This window comes from Protomyctophum parallelum, assembly GCF_964188405.1.
Source record: "Protomyctophum parallelum genome assembly, chromosome: 6".
Lineage (NCBI taxonomy): Eukaryota > Metazoa > Chordata > Actinopteri > Myctophiformes > Myctophidae > Protomyctophum > Protomyctophum parallelum.
The window spans coordinates 3,816,752-3,840,460 of NC_139701.1; the positions used below are offsets into that span (position 1 = coordinate 3,816,752).

The window sequence follows — 23,709 nt, forward strand, 5'->3', positions numbered from 1 at the left end:
TGAAGACAATGGGGGGTTATATCACTCGAAGACAACACAGCTGTGGCGTCTATAGGTGACTATACCTATTGGTATGTATGCTCTCATACTTGTTCCAGTATCCTTCTCAGTTTCATTTGATGCATCTTGACAAACACAAGCTGAGGGAACTACAGTAATTGTTAAGGTTGATGGAGAGATGCAGCCAAAAAAGTCCTAACCAATTATAATAGGTTATAACGTTTTCACACAGAAACCCCCAAATAGATTTGTTCCACAGAAAATCACACCAAATATAGTGTAACCATTTCTGAGCTTTCCATGAATTTATTTGAGATAATGGTTTAATAAAATAACTTTTTAATAACTCAATGTTTATTACATTTGAAACAAAATGAAACAAAAACAAGACAAAAACAAAATACAATACAGTACAATACAGTACAATACAAAACAATACAACAAATTGTATTTAGTAACATAGCCTACAATATATCCAACGAGAAAAAGAAAACAAAAAGTGAAAAGTATGTATTTTAAATACCGTACAAATAAAACGCTTTGAGAAATGTTAAAATAAACATCTGAAAATCCCCATCTTGCACACCCTGTATTGAGTGTGCAAGAGATTTAGATACTTAGATACTATATGTGTAGGTATGTGTATCCCTATCTCCGAGTATGACCTATTGACCTAGCCTCACGTAGCAATACTAATATCACTGCATGGATATTAGTCTCGTCCCTCTCAGATTTTTTCTGCAATGTCACACGCCATATTTGAATACTGGTTGGTTATAGAGCGTCGCAGTCCCGCCCCCACGAGAGACCCCGGAAAAGAAATCCCTGTTCATTTTCCTCATAGACTTTTCAGAAAGTATTTATTTAAAAACGTTTACGCTGCGGACAAAGCAAACTCTTGTCGTGACAAATCATGACAATAAACACAATGTTTTGGGCCAAACAAAGAATTAGAAAGTAGAAAAAAACTGCTTACTACTACTACTTTGTAATTATTTGTTTGGTCCAAAATATGATTTGTCACGACTCGAGTTGGCTTCGTACAACGCTTAAACGGTCTTTAAATAAATACTTTTTTTAATGTCTATGAAGAAAAATGCATTGCAATTCATTTCCTGGGCCTGGCTTCGTCATGAAAGGGGGCGGACTGCGACCCTAGTCTAAAGCCTGGTTCCAGACGAATCTGGTTGGCTCGTCACCACTTCAGCCGTGGAGTCCCCCCCCCCCCCCCCCCCCCTCCCCCTGAGAGGGGACAGACTTAATCTGCCTGGGGCAATATGCATTACAACGGTAGATGAAGGCTGGATATGCGAGGCTACTATTGACCCCTGCAGCATGCTGATTGGGTCACGGGAGGGGTCAAGCGCTTAAGTCAACAACTGTGCTTGACTCCAAGGGCACACACAGACACACACACACACACACACACACACAAAGGGCCAACAGGTTCATACTCTTTGACAATACCAGTAAGACGCCCTGAGGGCGAGAAGCTGACCTCATCTGACCTGATGAGGTCAGATCAACAAGAGTTGCTGGCCGGCTTCATATATGCAGATCTGATGATCCAGTCTTGTATGGTTATCCAGGGTTAGATGAGGTCTGTGTCGTTAGGGCATCCGTCTGGGTGACGGCAGACTGCTGGGCGAGCGCTGGCGCTTTGACATGGGGGGTCAGATCAACATATGGTATGAATTCTGTACTGGCCATATATGGAGCTTGTCTTGAGTGTACAGGGTTTGATGAGGTCAGATCAACAAGAGTTGCTGGCCGGCTTGAGGTGGTTGGAGGACATCCACTGTGAGATGTCAGCCAGGCATGCAGTGATGCGCTCTTCCACCTGAGTGGCAGAGGGGGGGGAAGGATAGAAACAGTTGTGTGTCATCGGCGTAGCAGTGATAGGATATATTGTGAGCAGAGATGATAGTGCCAAAGGATTTAGTGTACAGTGAGAAAAGGAGGGGACCAAGTACAGATCCCTGTGGGACCCCAGTTTGGAGGGTTCGGGGGGATGATAACAGACCTTTCCAGGAAACCTGGTAGGTCCATGATGTCACGAGGCTTGATGGATTGTCAAGTGGCGACCATATATGGTGGTGTGACAGATGGATGCGATCATATATGGTGGTGTGACGGACACGAGACGCAGGATTTCATAGTAAATGCGACCCTCAGTCGCAATAACAATATAAAGTAGGCCTAGCCTATAGCCTATTTGCACCGCTCAATTTGCACGGGTGTTTGTAGTATTTTTTTAAATACTACAAAAAAATGAAATAAATAAATAACATTGAATGTTGTTATTACACTTTGAATACCAGTTTGAAAACATAAAACATATTTTTCTGTTAAAATCTACACTTTATAGTAGTGCTATTCTTAGACTTTTCTTCAGCTTTCAACACAATACAGTCTGATATACTAGTGTCAAAAATGGTACAGTTGGAACTGAATCCATACCTAATTCACTGGTATGCTTCTTTTCTTACTAACAGAGTACAGAGGGTGAAGGTGAACACAACCCTCTCATCAGCATTAACTACTAATGTTGGTGCTCCCCAGGGTTGTGTGAGCTCAGCTGTACTTTTCACCCTCTATACTGACAGCTGTCGTATTGAGGAATGCCTGTCTGAATGTCGCACTGACACACCAGACCAATACATTCTAAAATACTCAGATGATACAGTTTTGATTTCTCTCCTAGATAGTTCCAGTGATCCTGGACTGCACCAACACAGAGTAAATAAGGTGGTTGAATGGAGTGATAACAACGCTCTCATCATTAACACAAAAAAGACAGAAGAGATTGTTTTTGGTACACCACCAGAGATACACAGATCCCCCATTACTATTCATGGTGAACCGATCAACCAGGTATGTTCGTACAAATACCTAGGAGTAGTAATAGACCATCTTTTGTCATGGAAAGATCAGATTGATTCAGTCAGTGTGTAAGAAAACAAAGCAAAGAATCTACTTCCTTCGCCGTCTAAGATCCTTCGGTGCTAGTAGACGGATTCTTCTTTTGTTTTTCACTTCTGTTATTATGAGTGTTCTTCAGTACTGTAGTACCACCTGGTATGGATGTTTGTCTGCAGCCCTAAAGTCACAACTGCTGCAACAACTGAACATTTGTTCAAAGATTGTTGGACAACAACTTCACAAACTTTATACATCCACATATGATAACAGCATCCTAAGGTTAGCAAGGAATATCACCTCTAATACTAAGCATGTGTTGTATGGAGAATATAGGTTGCTACCCTCAGGAAGGAGATATGGTGTACCAGCATACAATAAGGTCAGACTAAAGAGGTCCTTTGTCTACCAGTCGACCTTGAGGCTTAATCAGGAGATGTAGTAGCCACAGGATAATCTAAGCGGTGGATATTGCTCATGTCTTTATGTATGTAAATTGTCTTGTTATATGTGTTTTGTATATGTGTTTCTGCATACTTGGCTGCTGTGTCGCAAGACAAATTTCAGTGTGAACTGACAATAAAGTACTATATCATATCATATCATAATCATACCTATTTCGAATGTTGATAGAAGTTTAATTGGATAAGAAAAATATTGCTTCTTTAAAATAGTTAAAAATACAAAATAGTCTAAATATCCGTAAACGATGATCAAGGACAAATCTGTAAAAGTCCTGCCAAAGATTATATATGATGACTAAAAAGCCCAGAAAGAGCTGATCTACAAGCTAACAACGCGCCGCGAAGCTATGCGTTGTTGGCTTGTAGATCAGCGCTTTCTGGCACGCGACACCCTACGACGATGACATAACTTCCGGTGCTACTTTTTCTATTTCCCCCCCCCTCCTCTCCCCCCACCACCACCATTGGTACAACGACATAGAGGCTGAGAGGAGGCGGTGACAAGTCTGGAGGAGAATGTTTTCATTCCAGTGGTCTGTTGTTTAGTTTAGAAATATTACAGTACGTCGTGCAGAATAAATAACCGCCGAGCAAAAAAAAAAGGGGGATTTTTCGGGAGCACGTCGTCGTGGGGTGTCCCGTTCCAAGAGAAAACAATACATTATTGATGTTGTTGTTGTTAGCCAGCCAGCTAACATCAGCTGAAATCTCGTTTAGCTAGCTGCTCTAGCTAATCGTCACCACCACCATCACCGTCCGTCGCCTGTAGCTACAGTAGCGCAGCTCAGCTGTGTGCATCATCGCCCTGTCTTCCTGCCATGGGGAACGCAGCGACGGCCAAGAAAGGCAACGAGCAAGAAAGCGGTGAGTTGTTTTACAAAACAATGATCGTAGAGGAGATGCACCAGCTTTTAGTTGGTGGCTGCGCCGAAGAAGAGCGTCGTTTAGCCGTTTTGTTGGCACAGTTGAAGAACACGGCCTGCAGAGAGAGGATCATCTTTTGGTGGGGCAGCAGCAGCCAGCTAGCTAGCAGGCTGGTTTAGCTGGGTATTACAGTTACAGGACCCCCTTGTTGGCCGCAAAGGGACCCCCTGGCTGTACCACGACTAGGTTTAGCTCAAAGGCAATGGCCTTTCGCGTCCTAAATCAAATAATCAATCAATAATGAAGTGTTATAATGTGACACTGGGGCAGCAGAGTCAAGTCAAGTGTCACCGTTACAACACACTGTCAGCTGTTTTATTCATGCAGTGGTTTCGAAGAGACTTCAGTGGTGAGAATCTGCTTTCAAATTAGCGTGCCACTGTACGAGATGGATATCTAGGATTTAACGGCTGCAGGAAGGGCACAATGTTGTCGCTCACTCACTACGTTTCTTGTTGCCAACGGGGGTTAGCTGTTGTTTCCAGCAAGATAACATCAGCAGTTCTGTCTGTTGTAGCTGCAGTGAAAGGCCTGCCTAACACCAACAGGTATTTGGTAGCTAGTTAGCGATTAGGCTAGTTAGCTGATATTGATTTAGCTGAAGCAGCTGCTATTCATTGATTTCCGTTCTTAGTTTATAATCACAAGATTAAGGATTGTATGATACAATAGCAAACGTAATTGCTGTCAAGCAAGCAACCATGCATGTGTATATAGTCATATACCCTTGCAGCAACTGCCAAACAACATTTACATTTGGCAATCCATATTCTTTGAGATCCACTCCCCTTTACAGTAAATCAAAAAATGTAGGGTCACTGCTTTATTTGACATTGTTCTCATTGTGATGATACTAAATGTATTTGTAGATGGATTCTCCTAAATGAGCTGTACACAAATTGAAAAGAAATGTTGCATTATCCAGATTGCACTCTCTTGCTCTCATCCTGTTACCTGAATGAAAGCAATGGCCAGAGGGCAATATGTTGTTTTGAATGCTTTTGTCAGTAATGACCGAGCTAATCCACTAAACCTGCCTTGTGCCTTGTTGCCTGTCTAGAGAATCCCGGTCTTAACCTGCTCTCTCATTGGCAGTTGTCTGTGTTGTTGCACAGACCCGTGGCTAGGTTTTTACAAGGAGGAGCTGTGCTTGTGTACAGTAACACCATTTCTGTTGGAAACTGTGGAGTTAAAACATGCGTTAGATTAGATGTTAAGCCTAGGTGAAGGTGTGTTAGAAGGAGCTAGAACCCAGGTTCATTTTCGTCACAACAAGATGTCATCCCTTTTTGGGTGGTAAATTTACATTATAGCCAATGGCATTCAGAGCAATTTACTAATTCACATTGAGTGCCACATTAGCATCATTGTAATTGACTAGCACACACACACACACACACACACACACACACACACAGTCGGGTTGTGGAGTGGGACAGTGGGTATATATAGTCATTTTTATTGGCTTAAAATATTGACAATATACATACATTCATAAATCCACTTGCTGACCGGTCGGTATTGAGCAATTTTTTTATGTGTTCATATGTGACCCTACCATAGCATCCTATATAAGTATAAAATCAAAATGTCATACATTTCAAACTTTCCTGATGCTTTAAGTAGCATGTGACATGTGGCATGTGATTCTGAATCCATTCCAAGCATTAGTTTTGCACAAAAAACACTCCTTGCGCCAAAAACAGCCATAGCCACTTGCCCAAATGTGTCCAAAATGTGCTGACCTCATCACATTTGTCATGACGGCTATGGACGTTTTTTGCCCAAGGAGTGTTTTTTCGGGCAAAACTTATGCTTGGAATGGATTCAGAATCATAAAAAACCCCTAGTTTGACATGTCACATGCTACTTAAAAGACATTTTTGCCTTATATAGGATGTTAATGGTAGGGTCAAATATAAACTCCTATATAAAAACATTTGCTCAATGCTGACAGCCGGTCAGCAAGTGGATTAATGAATGTATGTGTTATATAGACAATATTTTAGGCCAATAAAAAAAAACTATACCAAATTATCCCTCTTTAAACAAAGTGTTGGCTGCCGGACTACACTGCAAGTGGCAAGTGGCCAGGCCAGTAGTACGGACTACAAATGCTATTGAAATGAAGCATGAAGAAGACTGGGCTATACATACATACATTATTGCTAATCTAACATTGACAATATATTGAGATGGATTGAGAAAGGATGCCCAGACTGTTCTGCTGAATTTTTGCAGTGCGGTTGAAAATTGGCATATTATAATTTATAAAAAGAATACAGTCAAGCGTCCTTGTTGTCAAATTCTGCCATAATCTAATTACAAGTTTTCTGGGTTGATTATCGTTACTTCTTTTCCATAATCTGTTTATGTAATAATCCCGACTGCATGTAGTCAGTTACTACCCAATCCTGGTTATCACCCGTCTCAAGGCTAATTAGAGGGCGTTGTTGTCCTTACAATATCTTATCAGTACTTGGCACCACAGCCGTGCAATGTTTTGACATTAGGCCTAGAAGGTTCTACGGTTTTAGTGTGTTTTGCATATTTTACAGAAAACACGGTTGTGCATGAACAAAAGAAATCATATATACATTTTAAATTAAATGAATTCAACTAGCACAATAAACAAATGTGCAGTTGGATGTTCATAGGGATGCAAAAGTTAATCAAACACATTCTTTTTTTATTGATTATGAAAAATAACAGATTATTGAAAGAAAAAAACGATGGGATGATGGGATCTATTCTTTTAAACAAAAGCAAAGATATATTTACAAGCTGCAGATCGTCTTTTTGCAATTAAAAGAAAAATCAATTAGAAGTTCTTCACGCAATTCATTGATATATAAAATATACAACAAATTATCAAAAATAAATAAATAAAAAGTTATTCAGCCCCGCTGCAAGCAGAGCACTCGTACAGGAAGCTGCTAAACTATAATGTATGTGGTTAGCCAAGACAAGCATCACACACTGCACTTCACTGCATACAGGAAGTGTTTGTCACGCCATGACTTAAAGAGAAGCACCACTCCGTGTAGCTGTGCGCTTGCTTTGTTAGTCACACGCCTGGGAAATAATTGTGTGAAATGGCCCAGGGGAAGGATCACACCTTTCTTAAGCTGGACGACTTCGCCAGCCGACTGTTCCACCGATATCGCAAGGGCAGCCATGATCAGAAAGGACACGAGAATGACCCGCATTATGTCTCTGAGTTCACCATAATTTGGGATAAGTCGAGTAAGTGTCTTGCTGTTTGTATGCATGAGTTCGTCTTCCTCTCTTGCTAGGATAGGAATTGTGTTGGTAACTTGTGTTTGATAGTTTATACCAAAGATCTTTCTAAACATCCACTTGACCAAATTCATTTTAAAGCATGAAGGATTGGAAATAAACCCAAATTGTGATTGTATAATGAAATTGTTCTACGTTTTCACTGGTGTCTCAGTTTCTACTGTTAGTCGGTCTCTATTGTTTTATCATGTCTCAAAACTACAAGTCAAGCAACAGTCTTGTTATAGTTTCTTTCTTTTTTTAATCTGCCAGAGACAGGATTCTCTTAACTTCCTCTTAACGTTCAAAATGTTTTCTAATGAAGGTTACGTAAGATCACTTCACTGGCCTTTAAGAATTCAAGAAAGAACAAAGAAGTCATTCAGTCTCTTATAACAGCAAACCTTTTTTATTGGAGTTTGTAAGAGAAAGAAAAATGTTATTCCGGATCAACCAGGAAGTCAAACTTGGGCTTAATTGAGAGTTGTGTCAAACGGTCAATACTTTGGTTGCTCTGTTGATGGCCTGTGCTCGGGAGCAATGGGCCCAAGTTGGTCTGAAACCTTCTGTGGGACAGATTACTGCGTACTAGTGCAGAACATTGATGGTGCTTCAGTTTTCTTCAGTTTCTCTCCTCATCATAATATGTTGTCCTGGCATTTTCTCTGCTATTTCTACAATTTTACAATTTTACAATTTAGGCATTTAGCAGACGCTCTTAATCCAGAGCGACTTACATTTAAGAAAGAACAAAAGTATGGGAATACATCACATAAAAGCATTTATCATGAAACATGCGTAAGCTAAGAAAGTAACAGTGGAATATCTATATAATGAAACTATACATACACTATACATATAAACTATACATATTTACTACTATGCTATACATATGTACTATGGCGTGCTATGACTATATACAATACAATTATAGTGCTGTCTACATAACATGCTATAAGTCTGTGTCAAATGCTATCTAAGCCAACAGAAATGCTATCTAAGGGGTTAGGGTAAGTGCTATGGGCCATGATGGAGTCTGAAAAGGTGGGTTTTCAGGCTACGGCGGAAGATTGGGAGTGATGCTGCAGTTCTGACTGCAATGGGAAGTGCATTCCACAGTTTTGGAGCCAGAAGGGAGAAGAGTTTGGGACGTGTGGAGCGTTGTCCCGGCGTTTTTAGTGAGGGTACTTCCAGTTTCCCTGCGTTGGCTGATCTGAGTGCGCGGGAGGGTTTGTAGGGTTCAATCATACTTGCAAGATATGGGGGAGCCATACCTTTGGTTGCTTTGAATGCCAGCATCAGAGTTTTGTATTCTGTGCGGGCAGCGACCGGGAGCCAGTGGAGGGAGCGGAGCAGGGGGGAGACATGTGAGAATTTTGGCTGGTTGAAGACCAAGCGAGCTGCTGCATTTTGGATCAGCTGGAGAGGCTTAAGTGCACATGCTGGTAGGCCAGTAAGGAGGGAGTTACAATAGTCGAGTTTTGACAAGACTGTTGTCTGGATTAGGAGCTGGGCTGATTCCTGGGTGAGGAACGGTCTAATTCGTCGTATGTTATAGAGTGTGAACCGAAATGTCTTAACGTGTTATACATTTTGTTTTGTAATCTTTGTTGCTTTTTCGTTCTTTGTCACAGCTGTTCTTGTTGTATCAATGTTCGCCAGGGTAGGCCAATGAGAACTGTAGATATTCATATTAATAGTTAATTTAAAGAAATGCTTGGGAATTAAGACATTCTGAGCCTAACTACAGAGAACTACAATGTTGATTTGACTAACAATTTAGCTTTTTTTAATGTCAAATGAATTGAAATAATATTTACGTTTGTTTTTAGGCTACATTCTTTCATCATGGACATAGGAAAAAGATATAAACATCCATAATAGCCTAATTCATAATTATTTCATTTACATGGAAGGTATACATTGTCGTCTTCAATGTCATTTTGTTATATGTTGCATCTAATTCACTTGACTATAATGTTCTTTTTTGCACTTCATAAACCTTTCTTCTCTTTCTCCTCCATCATTTCCATCCATGTGGGTGAATGTTCCTGCAAACCCTTGGTGAACTGTAGAGACTTTTGGTATGCTTATTTCTCCATAAGCTTTCCTAAATCACAGAGAGAACATTTTGTGTGTACCGTACTTTGTCTCAGCATCATAGCTAGGCCTTATATTTTTGCCTAAATATGCCAACATCTTGTGACTTGTCCAACAAAGTCTTGTTTGGGTCTATTTACTAGTCTACCTGTTAGCTGTTATACAATTACAATATATCTTATACACTTACAGATATACAGATACACATACAATTACAATTCAGGCTGCATGTACCACAGCAATTTGACCAAGATGCATTATGTTTCTCTGTGACTATGGACAGCTCATGTGTCTGCTGTGATTTTCACTTTGCACTGTCTTTCTAATGCCTGCTCTGCAGACCCAGTTATGTTCTGCCTTTTGGGTCTTTCTCTGCTTATTTTATATTGCTGTTTTCCCCTTAGAAATGTTTGAAAAGGGATGCAGAATATTCTCTTTGAATTGTCCCGTTCTGTTAAGCCCACAAGAGCTCTTTGCATCTCTTTATCATTTTGAATTGCCTGCCTTGGTGTTTGGATTTGTTGTTTTATAAAGGATTTTCCCTCATTGTCAAATACAGTACTTCTTCATCTGTACTTGACATTGCCCTAATCTTATGTACAGTATGTATGCCCTGTAAATTATGTGGGTATTTGAGTAGAACTGTTTCCCTCCCTTAAACATGTTACCTGCCAAGTTAGCTATTCTGACATATTAGCCCATACCATCATCCTAATTATTGTTCCTGTTTTGTCACTTTTTTTAGTGAAAGAATTCTTAGCCAAAGCCAAAGAAGATTTTCTAAGAAAATGGGAGTGTCCACCACAGGTAAAATAAATAGAATTAAGTTCTGTGTGGCCATTTTGCCTATTGTGCCTTAAAAGGGCATATACCTTTGTTTCAGTTTTGTTTTCTTAACATAATACAGACTAGTATACCTAATGCCAATGGTGTCCAATCAAAACATTTCTTCTCAACTTAAGCCTAAGTTTCTCTGCCAACTTTTAGATACCTCAGTGGATATGACTTGTGTAAATATTGGGTATAGACTAGAGACAGATACTGTATACGAACATAAAATATGTCTGATTTTAATGACAACATGTTTCCTCAGAGCACAACTGGCCTGGATGACTTTGAAAGGCTCAAGACCCTTGGCACTGGCTCGTTTGGGCGAGTCATGCTCGTCAAACATAAAGCAACAGACCAGTTCTTTGCCATGAAAATCCTGGACAAACAGAAAGTGGGTGATGGTTTTGAAATGAAATAATGTTGTGACCATTCTGAGCTGAATCTGTGCAGTGATACTCTGTTTGTTGCTGATCTGTCAAAAGCATGACAGTTTGATTCATTAACACAATTGTGTTGCTAATAGCTGCACCTCACAGAGGGAAATAGAAAGTTTCATCGGTACATTTCAAATGTGGTACAACTGAAAACCTCAGAGGCGCTTCACACACGTGCTTGTTTATGGAAATACTGAAGTGCAATTCTTATACGGTGTAACTGTAAGTTAACCCATTTGAAAGTTGCAGAAAAAGAGCCGTTTCTAAGTATGGTTTTTGGACTGTCTGCCTTTGGTTTTCTGACATTTTGTAAACTGACCTTTATCAGTCCATCAAACACACACTTCAAAAGTCACAACACTATTTTTAAAAGGCCCTCGGCTGGAAATGGCATAGCTTTACTCGGATGTGGCACTAGTCGCTAGCAGAACAAATGTACAGATCTCCAAGATACATCCAAATGATATGATAAGACCTGTGCATTCTGTTCATGTTTGTGTGTTGTTTATGAATTCTATTTTGCCAGGTGGTGAAGCTGAAGCAAATAGAACACACGCTAAATGAGAAGAGGATACTGCAGGCCGTCTCCTTCCCTTTCCTCGTCAGATTGGAGTACTCCTTCAAAGTACACACTTGCCTCTGTTCTAACTACTGTAGCTGATAACATGGAACACTTTACCAAGCGCCCTATTTGTTTTGTGAAGGTCACCTAGTAGTGCATGAAACTTCAACTGTTTCAAAAGTCTTCAGTACCACTCAAGATGTGCGGATCAAGTTCCGTTTTATCAGCCATTTATATACTGCATATTAGAACAACATGTTTACTGTATCTACCGTGTTCAGTTTTGCAAAAAACATCACATCAACAGAGACAATGCACCAGTGTTTGGTAGAATTAAAAGAAGGAATGCCAGCACTCATTGAATGTCCTTTTTCACATGTTTATTTACCTCTGATGAAGGGCCATCTGGCCGACACGCGTACGTGGTAAATGTGAAAAAGGACAATCAATGAGTGCTGGCATCCCTTCTTTTCCCATCCCTTCTTTTAATTTAATTGAGTGTTGCAGGTTTTCTGCTTCGGCAGTCTTGTTTCTCTTATTTATTGTTTATTTTGCCATCATGAAAGACACACGTGAAACTGAAAGTAATACTGTAGATATTGAAATCTCTCACTCTTGTCTAACAGGACAACTCAAATCTATACATGGTGATGGAATATGTTCCTGGTGGAGAAATGTTCTCACACCTCAGACGCATCGGGAGATTCAGGTACTGGTCTACACGTGGAAGGTAGGGGATATTCAGCCGTCGGCCCTCCGATCTATCATCTACCCCATTTGATTGGTTTGATTAGGTTTTGCACTGTTAGTAATAGCATACCGGTAGTTATGTCTAAGTATTGGTTTGTTGAGGCAGAGAAGAAAAAACAAAGGGCACCCAAGGGCGTAATAGCGTTTCATTTAAAAATCCTGTCTGACGGCTGAATATCCAGTTATCCACTCATTTATTCAAAAAGCCTTTGTCACCAAGGTGGCGACAGGTCCCTAGAGTAAAATGCCTTAAATGTTGTTTAAATTCTAAAATATTTAATAAGGCTTGATATAGCCTTTACATCTTGCATACAAAGTTTTTAAAATGTAATTGTTGAACAGTTTTTCTAGAAGGAGCATGAAGTGCTTATGCAAGCTATGACGTTTTTAAGCTATTACGTTGTTGTCTTTGCTTGTGTAATGTGGTGTCTGTCTCTTTGTGTAATTTTCCCAGTGAACACCATGCACGATTTTATGCAGCTCAGATAGTACTCACCTTTGAGTACCTCCACTCTTTAGACCTCATCTACAGAGACCTGAAGCCAGAGAACCTGCTCATAGATCAACATGGGTACATTCAGGTACGCTGTCAGTGTATGTCCAGTAGGAATGTAAAAACAAATCCATGATAAGATATTCATCACGATATTTAGAAGGGAAAAGAAATGTGACTGAAATGTAGTCTATATTGCCTGATTTATACTTAAATATATTTTGCAACAAGTATAACTCTGGCTTAATATAGCTGTGTAGCTTGTGAAGTCCACCCTTCACCCATCTATGGTTAAGGAGATAGGCTTGGAGGTTCTGTGTCAGTTTAGCTTTTGTCTCTTCAAAACTTGTTAGCACGGTTTGTCTAAAGCAAGAGTCTTCAACAGGTCTGGGACCCTTTAGGGTGGCGGGGCCACCAAGTCTTTATGGGACAGGATGTTTGTTTGTTTGTCCTTGACCTGAAAAAAGCAGAAGATCCCTGGACTAAAGTATGGCCGTGTTGGAATTTCATACTTTGCAAACTCGGGAGCGAAAGCCAATCGCCACTAGCCACGATGCGTTAGTCGCTAAGCTAAAGGTTATAGGCCACGTTGCTTGCGAAGACCTGGTTAGCACACTGCTCTGGGCAGTGTGCACCCCCCGCGTCTCCAGGTGTTAACCAGGTCTTCGCACGTTGCTCAGTCAAAACGGCCAACAATGGGTCGTTCCACAAAATAACTGTTCAGCGAGAGAGTCACTACAAAGGAGAGACATGGAATAATTAGAATGCAGTTCAATTAAATGCAATTTGTCTCGAGACACACCAACAATAATATCGAGACATTGTAATAACAAGTAATTGGTCTGTAATCGCCAAGCTCCAACGTCTCTATTATGTCATCGTGAAGCCACTAACGTGAAAAGCCACAGTAATGCCTTGTTAACGAAAAATGTGATGATGATGATGATGATGATGTCGTTATGCTGCTTCAGGTCACAGACTTTGGCTTTGCCAAGAGAGTAAAAGGCAGGACCTGGACATTGTGTGGAACCCCTGAGTACTTGGCTCCAGAGATCATCCTCAGCAAGGTGAGCCAGCCATGTTCCTGCAGACAGAGATGTTCCCGTTTCATTTACTGATATTCTTGGTTTGGTTGCACCTTAAAGGATCATATCACTCATTGACAACCTTATCTTGTTATAATTGGTCCTTATTAAGGCCATTATAAGATGACATTATGACAAGTAGTTCATAAATGTTGATTTCAAACTAATAGAAACTACAGTTTCTATTCATGAAAAATAAATAAAATAAAGTTTGAAAGCCCTCCTCTGAGACACAGACCAAGTATCTTAAATATGAACATTGGTGAGGACAAATTATATGAAAATGGGGTGTTACTATGCGATTAGGCAAGAAAGAAAAACCCTTTAATATTTTATGTTCTTGATTTTTGTTTTCTAGGGCTACAACAAAGCTGTGGACTGGTGGGCCCTGGGAGTCCTGATCTATGAAATGGCAGCTGGTTATCCTCCCTTCTTTGCAGATCAGCCTATCCAGATCTACGAGAAGATTGTATCTGGCAAGGTGCAGACAGTAGTGATGCAACGGTTCTTAATAATATTGTACCGTATGTGAATGCCATCCACGGTTGGATATGCACTTGTTAAAGTTCCCATGACATGGCCAGAAGCCGTCATATTTGGTCCTAATTGGCTCAGCTAGGTCGAGGCATGTTATTGATATTGATTGGCATTTACAGTAGCGAATGAGATGAGGTTATGAGTGAGCGAAGGTGAAAGCCTGTTGTTCTTTTTGCTTTTTAGTGGCTGTAGATGTAATGTGAATCAAAGAATAGCTTAGATGAGCTATTCTACAAGCATCATTGTGAGTTTTTAGATTATCTATTTAAGACATGATACACCGTCCGATTAGTAAATGATCGTATCTTTAGCCTGCATTTTTGTCTAACCAAGGTAGTGTGATTTCTCAATTCACTCTGGCTTGAGGTCGTTTTAAAAGTTGAGTTATTTCCAAAACAACAGTTCGAACGAAATACTCTTGGTCAGCAGAGAGGGACTGTTTTTAGCATAACATTTTTAAATCCTAACTTCAAAATGGAAACAAAAACAAGTCGGAGATATTTATGCCATAAGTGCATTCAGTCCATGATTGTCAGCATAGCGACTTCAGTGATAGTACTAGCTTACTTAATGGAATGCTGCAAATTATACTTTTATTTCCTACAGGTATCAACAATTTTGCAGTCCATTTGTCCTGATTTGTAACCACTTTTATCATCCCTATTTTGGGATTCCATTATAGATACACGTACAATGTTTTCAAAGATTTTTAAAAGTAGCTGATCTACAAGCTTGCTGTGTACCCACATGTTGTGAGCTGGTAGATCGTCTGGTTTTAAAATGTGTTTAATACAGCAGTAAACTTTTATGTTTATTTCATATTTACTCATTTTATAATTTACTCATTTTATAATTTAAGTTAAATGTTCTTTTCATATTCAGATCTGCCAACTTATGCGAATTTTGAGTACCTGATGCGCATCAAAGTATGCTGGTATGATTTGTCCCTCCAAAGTACGCACAAAAAGCGCTTGACACCTCGTGAGTTTAATTGTGCAGTACTCGAGTTTACGTGCTGAGCAGAGCACACATCTGCCAGGATCCGTGTCTCTCTTTTCTCTCTTTAGCCAGATCCAAATACTCAAATGTCTGCCTCCTCCAACCCCAGTCCTCCAGCTTTGTTGAGGAGAAGTTGGTAACCTACCGAAATCTGTGACAATCTTGTGGACTTCACTTATTTATAGAGGGTATCATCATACCCGAAAGTTGAAAGAGTGGCAAAAAACTACTTTCTGGCCTACACATCCAAACAGAAATGTCCTATGTGATTGCATTAAACGACGTTAAACTCACTTTGCCACTCGATTTGCCACTCACTTTATTCACATCCATACCCTCTATCATTATTTTTATTTGGTCCCCAATCCTTTGAGGGTATTTTTGTCATTGTATGTTTGCACATGCATACATACAGTATGTGAATATGTTCCTCTGCATTTAGCCACCCTCACTATTAGGAGCAGTCGGTGCTATTAGTTCAGTAATCAGCCCTCGAGGGGCAGTTAAGATTGAAGGGACACTTAATGACCTCAATGTGCATTATATGAGGTCCACAAGATTAACACATATTTCAGCAGGTCACTAATTTCACCATAACACCACCATGCTGGAGGATGGATGAGGCAACATTTGAGTAGTGGGATGACTGGGATAAGATCTTTGTATCTCTCTGTGCCTTCCTCACTCCCTATGGCCCTCATGTATCAATGGAGTGTAAATTCTGCCTGAAGTTTCAAGCGTGGTTTTGGCGTACGCCCACCTCAACGTGGCATTTATCAAGTGATCCTATAGAGCTGATCCCAGTGTATTTTTGTTCGGAGCGTCCGACCGTCATTTAAATAACACACCCTTAAATATTCTAGAGAACGCCCTGATTTTATAACATAAACAACTGGAATTTAACCAAACAAACGTGTGGAAATCCAATAAGAAAAGAGTTTCCCCCTCGCTGCCTATCTTGTCCGTGTGCGCAGTCTGCGCACGCGCAGGGCACCCACACTGGAAAGAAACAGTAGTGTTTGGAAGTGTGCAAGTATTCTGCAGTGCCAGTGCACGTTAAAGCAGTCATGTAGGCGATCCCCGTGAGTCGGACTGCTGTGAGTGATGCCACGTTAATGAGAGATAGCCTGACAAGGCAGTCGTAATCAACGTTTATTGGAGTGATTGATGAATGAATGCATAAACGTATGGATGAAGGCTTGTGTGTGCTGGGTGGATGTCCATGAAAAGATTGAAACAGCGGCGCGCCCCCCCCATATCTCCCGAAAATGATCTCGCATAAGCGCTCAGTATATCTAATCTATCTAATCCAGATCTGAAATTTATCTGAATGACTGAATGATTTTGTTCTCAACGCCTATACCATTGCAAATCAGCAAGCTATATGCTTGTCATTGTCACTTGGAAATAAAATAGGTGTGCACGTCCATTTATGCCAAAATCTAAATGTTATATTATCACAGGGATTATTTGTAGGCGTCTGATGTCACGCTGCGCTCCCGTGGTCAACAGGACAGTAAAGCACTGTTTAAGCATCTAAACTTGTAACATTGTTAACATGTTATATTGTTTTTAATTGCTTGTACAGCTAGAAATATCCTACCAAAACATATCGTTGATGTATCCCTTTCCAAAATATGTATTAGTTTTATAGCTATACATTTTTGGAGTGAATACTTGTTTAGATGCCTGTCAGCTGGTCAGACAATGCTGCTCCTCTTGTCCAAAATATCAGCTCCCAACCATCCATCCATCCATCTTCAACCGCTTATCCGTAGTCGGGTCGCGGGGCAACAGCTCCACCAGAGAGCTCCAGACTTCCCTCTCCCGAGCAACATCAGTGACCTCCTCCTGGGGGACTCCGAGACGCTCCAAGGCCAGAGAGTCGATGTATTTCCTCCAACTGCGCCTTGGTCTGCCCCGGGGTCTCCTCCCAGTGGGACATGCGTCGAGGACCCCCCTAGGGAGGCGCCCGAGTGGCATCCTAACCAGATGCCCGAACCACCTCAGCTGGCTCCTTTCCAGGCGAAGGAGCAGCGGTTCTACTCCGAGTCTCTCTCGTGTGACTGAACTTCTCACCCTATCTCTAAGGGAGATGCCAGCCACCCGTCGAAGAAAACTCATTTCAGCCGCTTGTATTCGTGACCTTATTCTTTCGGTCATGACCCACACTTCATGACCATAGATGAGAGTAGGAACGAAGATTGCTCGGTAGACAGCTCCCAACCAAACGTGAGATTTGTCGTGGCGTACGTCAAAGTTCAAAGTCATGCTGGATTCTTTAATGATAAATGCCGAAAATGGCGCTGATTTCGCTGTACACCCATTTTTGGGTGTAAATCGCGTTGATATATGAGGGCCTATGCGCATTTGTCAGTGTGGTGGTGGAAGAGTTGTTGCGATCTTTAGAAATCATCCCAATGACAATAAAAAATATCGTGTTTGTGAAAGTAAGAGATTTGCTGGAAAATGTATGCTTTACATGCTTAAATTATCAACTAGAATGCAGCATAGTTGCAAGTCTGCAGTCAATCGGACGGGAACTGCTAGTAGGGAAGATCTCATAGGCCGGACGGATTGCTTGGACCTGATGGGCTATTTTGTTGCAAATCCATATCCCATAGCCTATTATATACTGTAATTTGCATTTGTCCAGCGGGAGTTGAAATTTTGAATTTGTGTTAACCTAACATTATATACCCTAAATTATTTGCAAGCTATTAGCTGACCGATATCCGTCATCAAGTTTCAGCAGGTATATTATACATTTTCAGAGCAATGTCTAGGTGCAAGTGTTGTGAATTAAAGGGGTTAGAATCTCAACAAAAATGGATACAAGTATAACCCGAAACTGAGTGAAATAAAGTGCTCATGATGTGTTTGTTGCAATAGTGTAGGTGGTGGCCTGCTGTTACTACTGTGCTGATAACCTCGGACCCCAAACCTAAATGATAGCAATTCTATCAGAGCTAAAGAGAAAATGATGCCACCAATAAATCGGCTAAAAAGGAATGTTTAGCATGGTATATAATTGTAATATAAATGCAGGCCACAACCAAGCCGTAGCTCACAAGCTCAAATTGTGTGTATGTGTCTGTGTGTCTGCATGCGCGCATGACTACCTTTTGACTTTGGGATGTCTAGTGTTGATGAACAGGTCTGACTGTATTTCTTATCTTGTACTTGCATGTTGTCAATGGGTATAAATGTGCATTAGGGCTGGTGAAAACGTTTACATTGTGTGTGTTGAATCAGTAGGCTCTATGCCTACTGTTGTCCCAGGTTTCCAGCTTTGTTTGATTGGCTGGGTGCAGGTTTGAACCAGAAACACATGACACCTTCACATGAGTCTCCAGTTCAAATCTGCTGAGTCGATCAAAGCTATGGGCAGCTGAACTGGAATAGGAGATGAGCAAGCCACCTCCTGGAAACCCGGGACTACAGTGATGTGCATGGTTTATATAACTCTTCAACATGATATATAATGATATCAAACACAACATTTTTATTACTCAGAATAAGAAGCTGATTCATACGTTGAATAACTTGGCGATATGGAGGCGAGCGGGAAATTACCGTGTTCAATGCGAGGCGGAGCGGACGTGGCGCGAAAGCGCGTGTGTGGTACTCAAAAAATGTTCCCATGGTTGGCAGGTCTGTATATCGAAGTTTAAAAGGAATGCTTTATTAGAATCTATCCAAGAAAAGAAAAATGTCCCCCCCCCCCCTTGTTATATCGTCGTTAAAATGTGGTGTATGACTCCAAAATCGGCATCAGGACCCAAAGATCTGGAATTGGTCGAGCTCTACTCCAAACCCGGCTTTATTCCAACACGGTTGTGGAATAAAGCTTGTTAAGGGTCTCATATCGTCCATATTTTATAACCGGCACTCTACATCTTCTTGGCTCCCATAGGTACGGTTCCCCTCTCACTTTAGCTCTGACTTGAAGGATCTGCTGAGAAACCTGCTACAGGTAGACCTGACAAAGAGATTTGGAAACTTGAAGAATGGCGTGAACGACATCAAAAACCACAAGTGGTTCTCCACAACAGACTGGATCGCCATCTACGAGAGGAAGGTAGGTCTCGAACGTGATTATATTTATTTGCTTGTTTATTTTATTCCAAATTTAGCTTCCCTTTGAAATTAGATCCACCATTTTGGGGTGGAAAAAAGTGTGTGGCTGCGTCCGAATTCATTCCCTATGCCCCATATAGTGCACTACTTTGGCGTTCCGCCATTTTGTTGTAGTGTCCGAATGTGTAGTGAGCATTTTTGCACCCTAACATAGTGGACTGAAGTATCCCACAATGCACCGGGAATTGTAGGGAGCATCCGATGGTCACTACAAAAACACAGCGAAGCAAATCTGCCCCATAATGCATTGCTCAAGCTCGCTCTTGAGTGCACATGCACGCGTTTGCGCACGTGCGCTGCTTCTGCATGCATGCGCTCATTGCGCTCCAACTCAGAAGAGGCAGAAGTTGAACCAGCGAAAGAACTCAACACAAATGTACTTTTTAAACTTTCGTTTTCCCTTCCCTGGCGGATCTCGAAGCTACAGATCTCGAGACAAATGATCTGTGCATTTATTTGAAATTGTTTTATTTCATTTATAATAAATTACTCATTTGCAATAGTATTACTGATCCATTGTATCACCCAGGCCCAGCGCATGACGTTAGGAGAGGAATCAGTTGCTTGCTGTAGAATATATTTGTGAGATTCTTTATCACAAACGTAGGCTAAATACATGCATGTGAGACACATTAATTGTGTCCGAACATATGTTTTATTAATATTCATTAATTCCTGCCATGAAAAAATATGCTATCTAACATTATTTCATTGAATTGCGATAAATACATTAAAACGTCATTATGTATTTCTGTTAACACCAAACGTCCGTATTATTATTGTGAGCAGAGCTTGTAGATCGGCTACTTTTGGTAATTCTTTACCAAAAGTAGGCCTACCCGATACAAGCTCACAACACGGACGTCGCGTTGCTTATAGATCGGCTATTTTTCATAGGCCTATGTTATTTTAAAATAACCTTTTTATCATAGACATATAGGCCTAAATGCCTGCAAACATATTTTCATTAACCTATTTTTTCTTTATTCATTCATGAATTTAAAACTTTAAAAAAATTGTCCTTGCAGGGAGGTGACAGCCTGCAGTCACTTATTTGATACAGTCTGTTCCTAGCGAAAATTCAGCAGCAGCGTTTTGACTGGTTTCTTGTACTCAGTTAATCCTTCATATCCAAATGAGTGAAACGGCCGGGATGATTTGTTTATTTTTCAAACAGTTCTTTATGAGGCGATCTGAAAAAACCTAATGGGGATTTCATGCAAATAAAAAGTACATGAACCCGCGGACCAGCGCCCTCTACCGATATTGACGTCAGAGTCGGTGCTCCCCATACAGGGAGTATTGTCCGAAATCATCACTATAGAGTCCACTAGAGTCTGGATCCCCGTATGGGGGGTAGGGAGTAGGGAACAACCCTAGCAATTCGGATGCAGCCTGTGTGTGTGTGTGTGTGTGTGTGTGTGTGTGTGTGTGTGTGTACTATTCCAGTATGTGTGATAATTTAATATTCTTTGGAGTGGTTTCCTCAGTTTAGTTATCTCCTGTATTTACAGGTCGAGGCCCCCTTCATGCCAAAGTGCAGAGGACCAGGGGACACAAGCAACTTTGACGATTACGAAGAGGAGGACGTTCGCGTCTCTGATACAGAAAAATGTGCAAAAGAGTTTGCTGAATTCTAGTGAGTGGGAAAGCCCCTTCAGGGCTCACATGCATTTGGATATTTTTTGCACTCTTTTGAGGGTGAAGGTGGAGCTGAGACCATCATATGTTCAAAACAATTGCCTAGTTCCTTCATTCCACAAGGCTGAATGAAGTCCTTCTTGCCATGATCCTTGTTGCGTGCACCTAGCACCCTAACCTATACACAGGCACATCATGCAGACACCCCTCGTGCTGCAACACAAAATTACTAGACCATGTGTTTTTATCTCTTATTTCCTGTTCTGTTCTTTTTGTTTTTGATTTGTTTTTTTGTTTTACATTTGCCGCTTTTTAGAATTTCCTCCCTCCTCTTTATTTAAGTTCAGGTGATTATGTATAAAGCAAGACAAAACCAATTATCTACCCATTTCACACAGTGGCACAAAGAGTGATTGATTGTATTAGCCGGTATTGCACATTTTGTGATTTAAGTTTTTCGGGGGAAATAGAAAGGTTCCAATTCCTGCCAGTGAGTCTTGCCAGTTATTGTCTGTTACATGCCTGAGTGTATTTTAGGGTTTTGAATGAAGTGTAATGGCCCGGTCTATACTCTAAACATTTTGCTGTCCTTAACAAGTAGAACCTTGTCTTTGTGCATATAGAGAAACACATATATCAGACATACGATTTTACAACACTTTATTTTTGTTTATTTTTTTTTGTTTTGTTTGTAAAAGCATGACCAAAACTTTGACGAAATGGCAGTGAAGGAAGTAAGTGTTCAGCAGCACTGAACGATGTCTCTTGAAATTGTCAGTGTTTAGCTCTTGGGCATTCAGCTCTAAAAAGCGTGATTAGCACATTGTGGCAAGCCTAATTATTAAGCAGAAACATGTATGTGCTGTATTAGTTTTTATCAATTGTAGCATCGTTTTATCCCTTATCCAGTGATGGGGCATTTCCTTTTTACCTCAGAATAGGTATGGTATTCAAATGAATATAAGAGATATATTTTTCAGGTACAACAGTCTCATCTGCCAGAAAAGAAAAGAAAAACCAGTGGGCGGTTAAATATATTGCTTTGTTGCATACAATAGGTCATCTTTTCTTTGGCATGTTCAAAAAATAATGTTTTTTTTAACACATTGTTAAAATGTAAAGGTCAGTTTGTTGAAAGGTCATCTTGCTCAAATGGTACGAAATTGCGGTTATACACTGTTTGTGTATATTCTATGGAGTATGGACATGCCGGTAGTATATTATTGACCACTTTGGGACATCTCTCACTTTTTGGTTTTTAACTGCTAAGATTTCAGAAGACATTATGTAACTGCCATATTTGTTTTATTTCCATTTCCCCCTGCATGGTAGTCTTCATCTGTTACATTTGGCCACAGTGTCACGACAAGATAACAGTGCCTGGAAAAGGTGTGTGACTCGCATCTCCTTTTTTTTTCACTGGAGGAAAGAGTGTCTGCGCGTGATTTTGAGGCTTGTAAATCTTACCCCGAGTGGTGGAAATGTTGGAGGGTTGAATACTTCTTCAAGACACTGTAAAAAAAATATTGGCAAAGCCTAAATTTTAAGCTGTGATATGTTTCTCTTTTTGTTCGTCTTTCCACATAAATTGAGCATGACATGCCATTTAATTTGGCCCTGTATTTTATTTTATTTTATTTTATTAAGGCACAACTGCTTTTATGCTATTTATTTATACTCTGTCGTCTAATTAATTTTACCATCTAAATGTTTAAACTTGCATAGTTCTCAATATGTATGAAGGTGCAAATGTTTTATTTACAGAAGTGTTATAAATGGTGAAAATTTCATAATTATTTATTTGTACAATTTTATTTTTCCATTTGCCCTTATGGAAATAAACATTATTTACCAGTCAATAGACATCAATTCTCTTATGCCTGAATAGGATCATATGTCAGTCATGTTTTAGACAGTCAAAATCAAGTCATTTAACACAGTCATTAATTTCGCTCCCAATTGTCTTCTCAGTCCACATTGTGCCCCATGCTTCATGGGCATTTCAATCTTGTTTTCCCAGATGCATAAAGGAAGGTGACCAGAATGTCATTGTGAAGCTTATAGGATCCATGATCGTTGTGATCTGGAAAATGGTCTGAAAAATCCACTCGCTGGGAAATTAGCATGTTGCAATCGAAACTGCCTATGTGTGAAGTCTTTCCAGAAAATGTGCAGTAGATCCACAGCAATTCCGTGTCATTGTCCCCCCAACCCCCCCCCCATCCCATGTGTGTAATGATTGTCGAAGTTATTTGATGTAAATGATGACAATTTTCTTTTCCTGAGCCACCTGACACTCTTTACAAAGGAATATCAGTTTATTTTTAACTTCTTTCACATGCCAGTATGGGCCATGATATGAAATATATATGTATTTAGTTTGTTGGATATTTTGCACAATGTCATTTAGAAGGCTGACACTTTTCCCACCCATATTTACTTGTATTTGCAAGGGAAGTATAACATACTTTGCTGTAGCAGATTTTATGTAACAAAGGATATATATGTCACTGTAATAAATTAAATTCTTTGTATTAAACACGATAATCGT

General features: G+C 40.3%; 1 protein-coding gene across 4 annotated transcripts; it reads left to right on the forward strand.

Moving 5' to 3' along the window:
- The first annotated feature begins 3,859 nt into the window (after positions 1-3,859).
- On the forward strand, positions 3,860-23,697 carry prkacba (protein kinase, cAMP-dependent, catalytic, beta a). 4 transcript variants are annotated; one of them, XM_083766284.1, is made up of 10 exons: positions 3,860-4,247; positions 10,432-10,493; positions 10,780-10,908; positions 11,478-11,576; positions 12,140-12,243; positions 12,718-12,844; positions 13,728-13,823; positions 14,200-14,322; positions 19,294-19,458; positions 21,032-23,697. In XM_083766284.1, the coding sequence occupies exons 1-10, from the start codon at positions 4,202-4,204 to the stop codon at positions 21,155-21,157; spliced, it is 1,077 nt and encodes a 358-aa protein (XP_083622410.1). In that variant the 5' UTR covers positions 3,860-4,201; the 3' UTR covers positions 21,158-23,697. The 4 variants fall into 4 exon arrangements, with proteins under 4 accessions (XP_083622410.1, XP_083622411.1, XP_083622408.1 ...); XM_083766285.1 differs by having other exon boundaries at positions 12,140-12,222; XM_083766282.1 differs by lacking the exon at positions 3,860-4,247 and adding an exon at positions 7,356-7,553.
- The last annotated feature ends 12 nt before the right edge of the window (positions 23,698-23,709 follow it).